Source organism: Vitis vinifera, chromosome 4, assembly GCF_030704535.1.
Source record: "Vitis vinifera cultivar Pinot Noir 40024 chromosome 4, ASM3070453v1".
In the NCBI taxonomy this organism is placed as follows: domain Eukaryota; kingdom Viridiplantae; phylum Streptophyta; class Magnoliopsida; order Vitales; family Vitaceae; genus Vitis; species Vitis vinifera.
In genome coordinates, this window is record NC_081808.1 from 24,178,679 (window position 1) to 24,190,699 (window position 12,021).

The 12,021-nt window shown below is 27.9% G+C and overlaps 1 protein-coding gene across 1 annotated transcript; it reads left to right on the forward strand.

Moving 5' to 3' along the window:
• LOC104879183 (uncharacterized) lies at positions 1–5,707 on the forward strand. Its single transcript, XM_019219337.2, has 6 exons — positions 1–94; positions 2,193–2,278; positions 3,929–4,564; positions 4,736–4,957; positions 5,050–5,174; positions 5,285–5,707. Exons 2-6 carry the CDS (start codon positions 2,193–2,195, stop codon positions 5,299–5,301), a joined length of 1,086 nt encoding a protein of 361 aa, XP_019074882.1. The 5' UTR covers positions 1–94; the 3' UTR covers positions 5,302–5,707.
• The last annotated feature ends 6,314 nt before the right edge of the window (positions 5,708–12,021 follow it).

A 12,021-nucleotide genomic window follows, 5' to 3' on the forward strand; every position in this document is an offset into this window, starting at 1 on the left:
TTATAGGGGAGGCTGCTCCTTCCTCTATTTGAGAGTGGGGAATGCGGCGTGACTCTTCGTACACCGCTTTCCGATTCTCAAAAAAGCTTCCGTGGTATGAATTCTCAGTCCCTTCGCTCCTACCTTTTTCTCATTCTTCTCGTGATCTGCTTTCTCCTTTTGTTGAAAAGCTTTCTCTTTTCCAGTTATGATTCATCTCTGCTATTTTTCTCTCTCTCTTTTTCCTTGGGATTTCTTTGCATTGATCATAAAGATATTGTTGTGTAAAGTTCCCTACACCCTTGGGACTGGGTTTTTGGGCTCTTGAAAACTGCGGATTGAATCTTTGCTTCAGAGGATTTCTAGGAATACTTGGGAAAATTCGTGGGTTTTTTTTTGGGATTTAGGGAAAAAAAATAAAATCATGATTTAGATCTTTTCAACCAAGTCTGAAGTCCGATCCCAGAGGAAGCAAGACATATCATGATTTTTTGAAGCATCCATGATTCTTGAAAAGCGTTAGATTACTATAATTTAGATACAATGAAACCTCCTTTCCATAAATTTCTCTGTTCTGTTTTATTTTTCCTTTTTTATATAAAAGAATAAAAATAAAAATCTTTAATTTATCTTTTTAAACTTCTTGTTGAAGTGAACCCTGAGTTTGTTTATTATAGGGTTAAAGTGTTATGTGAAAATCCAATTTTTGAAATTTAACTTTGTCCTTTTTTATCTTATTATGATAAAAATATTTTTATTATTTTCTTAATTAAAAGGTATTTGAAAACCCAATTTTTGAAATTTAAATTTCTAATTCTTTTTTTATCCCATTTTGATAAAAATATCCTTGTTATTTTCTTAATTAAAAGATAAATCATGATTTTTTTGAAGCATCTCATGATTCTTGAAAAGCATTAGATTACTATAATTTAGATACATAAATTTCTTTGTTCTCTTTTATTTTTCCTTTATAAAAGAAAATAAATAAAAATCTTTGATTTATCTTTTTAAACTTCTTGAAGCGAACCAACGTTTGGTTATTACAAGGTTTGAAGTCTTTTTTTTTTTTTTCTCATTTTAACAAAAACACTCTTATTATTTTCTTGATTAAAAAGTATCTAAAAATTCAATTTTTGAAATTTAACTCTATCATTTTTTTGTCTCATTTTGACAAAAATACCCTTGTTATATATATATATATATATATATAAATATTTGAAATGATAAAAGACATTTTACTTTTCAAATAAGTTACTTTTCAAATAATAACATTGGAAATATTAGATTCATAATTTGGGGATTATCTTATCCCTTTTAACCAAATACTTATATAATTATGATACATTGAAATCTCTTTCCCATAAATTTATCTATTTTGTTGTCTTTTCCTATTTATATATGTAACATTTGATTTGTTTTCAAGTAATTTTTTTTTTATCTTTTTCGTCTTTTATATATATATAAATTTATATATATATATATATATATATATATATATATATATATATATATATATATATATATATATAAAATTCTTAAATAATTTGATATAAAAAAAATATAAAATCTCTTCCATATTTAAGGTTATTTGAAAAGTTTTCCAAAACTTATATTTTAATATATATATTTTATTTCTTTATTAATATTTATACTTAAAGTATTTAGAATTTTATAATCACAAAAATATTAAAGAATATAAATTAAAATATATCATATATTAAATATATAAACATATTGTCCATATACTACTATATTTTTAAGTAATGTTATGCATATAACTTTTTTAATTCTTTTCTTTTTTTCAAGTTGAAATTAATTTTCAATTAAAATATTTTGTTTAACAAATGAATACTATTATACCTTGTCATGTGTCTAAACTTACATTTCATTGTTTTGGATATTAGTTTCATTCTTTTCTACTTGGTTTTATTTGTTTGTATCATATATTTTGGTTATTTTTTTTAATACCATGTCTCATATATTTGTATTTTCATCCTACTACTTATAAAAAAAAAAATATTACAAATCCGATAGATACTGAATTGGTACCTTACACTTTTAATGTAATTTGGTTGGATAGGTGGAATTTATGTTGTAGCACTAGGAATTGGTGACATTAGTTTAAGATAAAACAAGGGTTGTTAAATTTATATTAAGAAATTAATCGCAACTTGTTAAATTATTAAAAATAACTTTCTTAATTGTTGTTGTAGATGGTTGTTTGTCAAACTTGTGGTGATGAAGGCAAATTGAAACTTCTTGCTTATTGTTCCCAATGCCAAGTATCTGCTAACCACTGGTATGCTTTGAACTAGATTGATGAATTGTTTTATTATATTGATTCATTAACACATTTTTTATATTCAAAATAGTTTTATGTATTGTAATTAGGAGGTATATGAAAATTGAGTTATTATTATTATTATCATCATCGTCGTCGTCATTGTTGTATGCTTTGGTTAGGCCAACAACTCTACCATAGGCTACTTCTAGCTTCTATAGTGGCCCTTTCACTTTGGTGTCGTTGTAGTTTATATTGATATTGAATAAACATATCAAACAAAGGCAATTAATATAAGCCTTTTTCCGTTCTAGGAAGAGCAACAAACTCTAGAAACTAGGGGTAGAATTATTGATACAAGTTTTTTCCACATGAAAAGGGAATTTTTTCTTGCAATAGAAGCAGAAGCGGATTATTGGAGAATCAAAGTGAATTTGCTTTATAAAAGAAAGATATTAATGAACTTCTATGAAATAGTTTTGTGGGATTCGACTAATTGTCTTGATTATGGGATTTCAAGTATTTTTTCTTTCTATCTTGAACCATGTGTCTTTCTCCTGAGACTAAGAGCGGTAAATGAAAAAGTCAAATCACATGTAGTACTCATACATGAAATTATGGTCAAATGTTACTCTATCAATCCCCATCTACTTCAAAGATCCCTCTTGAAACATTTTTGAAATACAAAAGTTCAATATCTTCCTTTTAATATATGAATTAGTCAAGATTCTTTTGTACAAAATAATAAGTAGCATAAATTCTTTTTGTTTAGAGAGAATCTAAGGTGAGGTGAAAGGGAGAAGGTTTTATTCATATAAGAGCAATATATATTTAATAAGGCTTCATTCAAGAAGTATCATTTTCCTAGCTTTCATATTAAGGCCTCATTTGAGAAGTACTATTTTCCTAACTTTCATTTTAAGACCTTGCTTGAGATAACAATAATAATAATAATGCCTCGTTCAAGAAGTGTTGTTTTCCTAGCTTTCGTATTAAGGCCTCTAATAATAATACCTCGCTCGGGATGCCTTGTTCGAGAAATACCATTTTGCTAGCTTTCACATATAAGGCCTCGTTTGAGATAATTTCTTGTTTTGACATTATTTATATCATTTTCTTAGCTTTCATATTTAGGCTTCGTTTAAGACAACTTCTTGTTTTGACATTATTTTGAAGCTAAAGCCTAAGTCATGATTTTTAAAGGACAATATTGGTATTATAAAAGTTTTAATAAGCATAAAAAAATTTCTTACATAATTCAAAGTAGAGCTTCTACAAGAAGCAATATTTACTGGTTATATATTAAACTTATTGAAAAAAATTTAGCCAAATAGGCATATAAACTCTTATTGAGCTTAAACATAACTTTTAGTTCCTCAAAAGTTGATCTAAATAAGGCTTAAGCTTTTATTGAAGCCATAAGACCTTTTAATAAAATTAGTTAGATCTGCACACAAGTTCTTATTTAGTTAAAAATATATATATATATAGATTAGGACTTCTTAGGAAGTAATTTTTGAACAAAGCCTTAATACTTTGACTTTCTATATTACATGGCCAACTCATGCTTTCAATGTTTAAACCTTAAATGGTCCATTTCCATATTCTATAGCTTATACTATATTTCAACATGCTAATTTAGTTATACTTAATGTTTTCATTACTCAGGTATTGTTTAGAAAAGATGCCAAAAACTCGAGAGGAAAAAGTCACTTGGATATGTGAAGAATGTTCTAAGGTTAGTCCAAACATATGCAGAAAAAGTGAACGCATACGTTTAAGAGTGGAACAAGCTACTAAAGCTAAAATAGATAAGAAAAAGCGAAAGGGCATGAAGTTCATTGCAACTAAGGCACAAGTTCTTTTGGATGAAAATAAAGCCAATCAACTAAGGAGTGATCTTTCTCTCCCAAATAAGGAGATTGGGAATCACAACTATTTCAATGAAACTCATGGGAATCAAGGGCATATAAGAAGAAGAAGATTAGTCCTCCAAGAAGATGAGAATGGTTTTGATGAGGAGTCCAAATCAGTTAAAGCTTCTCAATTAGGTTTCAATGATCATGATAATAAGTTGATTATTGATGATTCTTATTTCTTAAATAATGAGATGGGGAATCATTATTTTTTTAATGGTATTCCTAAGAAAGAGTTTAGAAAACCAAAAAATAGGTTGACCGTCCAAGATAAGGGTCATCCTGACAAAGGTGTCTATGACGGCATGTTGAATATCACATACACTCTACCATTCATGGAATCACATAACAACATCTTTGCACAACCAACAATTCATCCAATTTGGAGGTCAGTTTTTTTTTTCCTTTTGTTTTATTTTGTTTTGCTATGTTCTAACAACATAATTAGCTAGAGAATCAAGTATACATAGAGGTATACTTGATATATTTATCATTGAACCATATTTTAAAAAACATGAAATATATTTTGAATCTCTTGTTTTGTTGAACATCTTAACAGGGGGTGCTTTAGTATAAAAAATGAGAAACATGAAATCATTATTCGACTTGTGGCCCATCTATCAAGTAAAGCTTGCCCTAATGTGTTTTATGTAGCAAGTACACTTCAACCAACAATTAATGTTCAAATTTTGCCCAAATTTGATACATGGCCTAGTAGTTTCCAAATGTCACCACCTACAGATGGTGATATTGGTCTTTATTTTTTTCCGCAACATGAAAGGTATTATTTTCTTGCTTTTAGTTAATGTCATTTCTAAATTGGTAGTATTTTCTAATTTTTCTTATTTTAATTTTATTATTACTTTTACACAGAGATGAAAAAGTTTTTGACATGCTATTGGATGAAATAATTAACCTTAAGTTGGCTCTTAAGGCAATGATAAGTAATACCGAGCTTTTGGTTTTTTCTTCTCAAGAATTGCCACAACAACATTGGAGTAAGTTTATATAACCTTTTATAGTTTTTAACTTTCCATTGTTTTTGTTATTAATGAGAAAATTTTGTCTCCTCACTAAATTTTAATATCCCCATCTAATTGATTTGCAGGATTTCTAAGGAAATAATATTTATGGGGTGTCTTTAGGGTAAAGCAAGTTCATTCCTAGTAGGTTATGCCATGCTTTCCAAAATTAGAAATAAGATTGGGAAAGTGGAGAAGGAAATTTTTTAGAATTGAATAAATTGCTCGTAGAGTCCTTGAAGCACAGAGTATTGTTGTTCATCCTAAAATGTAAGCTTGTATTAAGGGATCAACATGAATAGAAGAATGTACAACTAACAAGTGATGTGTGTCAACATATAAGCATCAAGAAAAAAAGGTTTATGAATGTGGCTTCTTATGGAAAAAAAGTCAATGAAGAAAATGGAGAATGCAAGCATGACTATAATTGCACTCCACTCTTGAATTAATGTGGAAGGAAATTTCTCATCACAATAAATGTTGGGTAGGGTATTAGTGCCATGCGTTTGTATTACTAGTGATTTGGACCAAAAAGTGTTTATTTTGGAACTTTAATTTTTAAAGAAAATTTAGTTGTGTTTTATTAAAGTTTCTTTAACCTTTTTTTTTAATCAAAATTTATATTGTTTTTATAATGGCCTACTCTTAACCTTTTAAATATTGTCTATTTTAAACCTAAAGAGTCATCATCGCTTTAAAACACATTTACATGGTTAAAAGAATATAGATATAATGTTAGAAACTTTTTCTTCTATCTAATGTTGGATATTACAATCATCTCCCTTGCAAACACAATTTCCTAAGCAAACCCCACATCATGTTCCAAGATTGGTTTTGATACCGTTTGCAATTACTTGCTCCAAATTGTGTAGGTACCATCCATTCTTGGCCTTAAGTGCCCTCATGGGTTTAAAATGTGTTTACATGGTTAAAAGGAGTTTATACATGTATAGTACCAACAACTTTTTCTCTCATCGTTATTGGATATCATAGTTTTTCTAGATTGGAGTACGTTCTGCTTGATTACAACTCAATTGATCTAAAGAATCAACCTTAATCAATAGGTAGATATTTTGTTAATCAATCTCTTTTATGGCAACTCTATTACAAATCTTTGATTTCAAATTATATCTTCTCTCAAGGATCAATGAAATCAAATATTTCAAGAAGAGTTTTGGAATTAATGAATCATCTTGATGAACACAAAAAATAAAGGTTATCACTAAAGAAGTCATTTCTCCCCAATATGCATTCATTAATTCTCATCTTAAGAAATAAAATGAATGACATGATAGTAACATATGTGCTAGGAATTTTTAAATCCAAAATTTATAACTCTAAAACCAAATTGAATCAATACCAATTTACCATAATGAAGTGTTGATCAAGTTTGAATCCTTTTGCTAAATTGAAAACTCAAGTACATATTAGAAACGTCTCAAATTCCTATTTAGTATATATTATATATGTATATAGAGTAGAGTATTTTGTACATTGATATTTCCTTTTAAAATCAATTCCCTTATAGAATAAGGATGGGTTCTAAGAATATCTTTATAAATATTTTGAGAGAAAAATTATTAGATGAGGATGGGTTTGTAAAGTCTATATCAAATAGATAAATATAAGGGGAAGAGTGGGACATCTAATAGACAGAAAGACTTATGGTTCATGATGAAAATACAAAGAGTAAGAAAACGTCAACTTTTTTAAGGCTTAGTAATTGTATCTATCTTTCTGTAATTTGTAATATTGTTTATGATATAGTATAATGACTATCTCATTTTTTGAGTACAAGCATGGTTGGCTAAACCATGTTAAAATCCCATGTATTGTTTTATATAGATTGATTTTTACTATTTTGTTTTGCACCAACAAATGAAATTAAAGCTTCTATTGACATAACACAATTCATACTGTTAATAATTATCTATATTTTTTCAATTGATGTAGAAAGTTACTAACAAATATATTGATAAAATAAGAGAATAATTATTGACACTACTGTTTATAACTAAAGTAAAAATGAACTAATTAATTGACAAAAAACTCTTTAGTTAATCATTATGACCTTATTTATAGACAAGTCTCATTAGGTAGTAAAAGGTTAGAACATAGTTCCCTAGGTTAGGTCTAGAAACATGCTCTCTAATGAATGTTAACTGTAGTCTAGAATCTTTCTTATTGATGTCACCCTCTTCTTTTAAACCTTTCAGCTATATTTGTATTTCTAAAACTCCATCTTTATTCTACTTTGCAATTTGTAAACTCCTTTCTACTAATTCTTTTTTGTAAGTCACAAATCATGTTATTCATGCTTCAACTACTATAATCATACCACTTTCACTTGTTTATATGAATCATTATACTAAATTCTTAATCTTCACAATTTTAATGAACATCTTTGCATCAAGCTAAAACATGGTTAGCATCTTTTTTACTTCCTTCATCTAAATTGTCTTAATCTCCAAAAATTTGCCTTTTAGAATGTCGATAAAGGACAAATGCTTTGCCAAAATCTATTAATATAGTTGTGCAACACACAAAAGTGTTTTTCACAAAATTAAATAACCAATTTTCATAAACTCTAATTTCATCAACTATATAATCTATTTACTTTTGCAAAATTCATATCACATCTTCACAAACCATGAAACATCCTATTTTTGTCTTTGCAACTTTCATACGATAGTTTCCTAAATTATGAAACTCTTTCCTAATTCCTTCACATTCACAACTGAATGAAGAGTGACTAAGATGAGGGTAATCAACTCACTCAAAATAATAATAATAATAAATAAATAAATAAATAATCTAAATGAACTCGAATGAAGGGAGTATGTCCTAGATGAAACTCAAAGAAAGAATGCTAAGCCAAAATGAAGAGATGTCACAAATGAAACTGAAATGATAGCAAACTCAAGACTAAGATGTGATGAACAACTCCAGGTTGTAGGCTTTGAATGCCTAAGAGAGATCGCGATCCGCGACTCTGAGTCAAACCACTAATGGGCGATTGAGATAAGTGTGATCAACTCATTGAAAAAGAGGATCTAAATGAACTCGAAGGAAAGGGGTATGCCCTGGATGATACTCTAAGCAAAGGGATGCCACAAATGAACTTGAAAGAAGGACACTCTAAACAAACTTAAAGGAGGGTGAATGCATTGAATGAACTTGAAGAAGGGAATGCACTAAACAAACTCAATAATGGTAATGACCTAAATGAACTCAATGAAGGGAGATGCCTTAAACAAATTTAATGAAAGTGAATGCCCTAAATTAACTCAATGTAGGGAGATGCTCTAAACAAACTCAATGAAGAAGAATGCCTTAAACAAACTTAATGAAGGAGGATGCCCTAAACAAACTTAATGAAGGGGGATGCCCTAAACAAACTCTATGAAGGAAGATGCTCTAAACAAACTCAATGAAGGAGAATAACCTAAACAAACTTGATGAAAGGGAATGCCCTAAACAAACTCGATGAAGGGGGATATCCTAAACAAACTTGATGAAGGAGGAGTATGGGGTCTGCAATTGAGAACACCTAAAAGAAAAATAGAAACAAAAGAATGTGATTTGTAGCTAAAAACCACTAAAAAGACTCATAAGAATGAGCAAATGAGATAATGAACTCAATGGAAAGGGGCATATGCTCTAAATGATAGCTCATAGGAATCAGCAAATGAATTGAGCAACCATGGAATCAACAAAAGATTTAATAATCTTAATGAAGGGAGCGTGCCCCATTATGCAAGGGTGATTGATAAGATTTGCTAAATGGCAATCTGTTGGGAAAAATAACTAAAGTTGACAAATCATTTTCCAGAATAAAATTGTAAGGAGGTATGCCCTATTATAGGATAATGATCAATCATGTCTTCAGGTCTATTTGGCACAACACCTTGTTAAAATGGTTTCAAACTCATGTCTAAACTCATTTGTAAATATCAATCATCAACGATGCTAAACTCTGCATATCTCAAAGGTATCTTGATAGTGAATCTAAAACATGACCTAATACTAAAAAATCATTGTCACCAAAAACTCTATCATAAAAACATGACTTGCATTAAAACTTTGCCCAATACTCAAACCACAATTACCAACATGCAACCTAGAATACTCTACTGAGAAAAATGTGATCTTGATAAAATTCTCTTCTAAAGATGATATCAATACTAAACACTATAATGAAATATCAATATGTTGCTAAAGAAGATCTACTGATGAGAAAGAACTATCCTAATCCACTATACTGAAGGCATGAGCATCATCGCCCATCTAACTAGCTCAAAATACTCCTCAAGTAACTATGGTAATCAAAACATCATGATATCTCTCAAGGAAGTCACCTTGGGTGTTTGTATCAATAAGAACTGATAACATCTTCTAAGATTAAGATTAGATTAAGTGTTGTAAAAGTAAGGGTTAGCATGTCTCATGTATAAACATATTTGTTGCTTTATGAGGGGAAAATGGTGAAATGCATGTAAATATTTTAATGCTCTTCAACCTTACTAAACTGAAGAGAATACTCTTACTTTTATCACTTTTTCTTTTAAAAAATTTAATCATTTTATTAGGTGAAAAATATTTGTATGATGGAAGGACCTAAGAGAAAAAAAATATTCATACCCGACATTTAGTTCACAATGCATGTGTGGTTGTTAAAGTTGCAATTGCATTAAGGGTTTTTCTTCCTCAAGTTGCAATATCATTGTCAAGTTTAATCTTGTTATCTTGAGATCAAACATTGAAGTTGCAAAAATTGGCATCAAAATTATCATTGATGTTTACAATGCCAACCACAAAAGTAATTTTATCAAATTGAACAGTTTAAGACATAATTATATTATAATTATTTACCAAAAACAATATTTATAACTTAGCACAAACTTTTTAAAAAAAAATAGAGAATTAAAAAAAAATTAGTTAACAAAATTTTTATATTAAACTCATTTATTAAAAATATGAGTTTTTGACTTTATATTAAATTTTTTTGTTGAAAAGACAAGTTTTGAATTTTTTACTAAATGCATCTTTTCAAAAGACAACTTATGAACTTTGCATTGAATTTGTTTGTTAAAAAAATAAGTTTTGATGATTTTACACTGAATTTGTTTATTCAATACAAGGATGAAAATATCGGTAATTACGGATTTATCGGTACTTCGATTTTACGGATATATTGAAAATGTCGGAGAAATATCGGTGGAACGAAAATTATTCAAAATTCATAGGAATTCTTGTAAAAACTATATATAAAAAAAAAAGATAAAATAAGTAATAATACATATTTTAAAGTTATTTTATAAGTATAATTGACATAAATATGATCAAGAAGAAAAACCTCGGTAAGCAAAGATATATCAGTAGATTCGATATTTGGATTTTAAGAATAATAAATAGGAATTTTGAAAGTGTATAAAATTATAATTTAGTAAAGAAATATTTGATTTTATTGAATAAAAACAATTTATACATAAATATAATATATATGATATTGCAATAGTCCTTAGTACCAAAATGAAGACCGATGTGGTTTCATCATATTGTTAGATGAAGGGAGTCCATCTCATCATATTGTTAGATGAAGGGAGCCCATCTTGTTGAAGACAATATTTATTCTAAAATACTTTTATTAAAACATGTTTTATTATATTTTAAATGAAAAATTAAATTAATTTATATAAAATATTTTATTTAATATTTAATTTCTAAAATTTTATTAAAAATATGTGGTAACAACTTTTTCTATTAGCAGTTATTTATTTAAATAATAAAAATTATTAATAATTTATCTTATCAAATTAATTTTAATTTATAAAATATTAGAACTTTTTAAATTTTTTTGGGTAAAATTATATTTTTAATATTTTAAAATAAAAACATTTAAAATTAAATAAAATTGAAAGGATAAATATATATATAAAAAAAAGTATAAGAGTGAAGTGATAATAATTTTTAAAAATGGGATTAATGAGATAAATATCAAAATGTTATAACTATAGTAATGAATGTCATCATATTAATGTTGATTAAGTATTATTTATGACTTCCATTAATACTCATTAATGGAAACCATTAATATTATTTATGAGTTTCATTAATATTCATTAATGGGGATATTAATGGAAGCCATTTGGAAAGCCAATAAAATGGTTTCTCATCTCCTGTAATATACATCCTTAAGCAAGAAAGAAATTTCTTACTTTCTCTCATTCTCTCTATTTTTCGTTCTCTCAAATTTCTTAACTCTCTTATCTGATTTCTTCTTCCCTATTATATATCAAAGTAATATATATTTTATCTCTACTACTTTGATTTGCATTGTATTTGTCCTTGTCTTACAACACAAAAGTATTAAAAATAAAAGGATAATATAAAATAAAATGATAATATGAATAACAAGTGAAATCTAGTAATCGGATTGTCAAAAATTATGGGAATTTTCAAAATTTTCAAAAAAAGTCCGAAAAAATTGGCGATTTTTCTTCCATTATCCTCTTTTGCTCTACGCCTAACTCCATCGATTTAATCGTCGATTTATCAGTTCTAAACTAATATATCACCGAAATTCCTTTCGTGTGCTCAATATCATTTCGAGAACGTCATATATCGCCGAAATATCATCGATAAAAACCAAAATTTCAATCCATGATTCCACATACGAATTTTGAATTTAAAAAATGTTTAGGAAACGATGTTTTAAAAAATGGGGTCGTTTTGTGGAAAGCTGCTTTTGATTGCCTAAAAAAAATCATTCCATGCCGTAAATGACGCTAAAATAAATACAAGACCACCGTAACTTGCAACA

Excerpts from the sequence above, each read along its gene's own strand:
- LOC104879183 (XM_019219337.2), top strand. The coding sequence starts at position 2,193 with ATGGTTGTTTGTCAAACTTGTGGTGATGAAGGCAAATTGAAACTTCTT. Across the intron at positions 4,565-4,735 it reads ACAATTCATCCAATTTGGAG|GGGGTGCTTTAGTATAAAAA; the intron begins GTCAGTTTTTTT and ends ACATCTTAACAG. Across the intron at positions 4,958-5,049 it reads TTTTTTCCGCAACATGAAAG|AGATGAAAAAGTTTTTGACA; the intron begins GTATTATTTTCT and ends ACTTTTACACAG.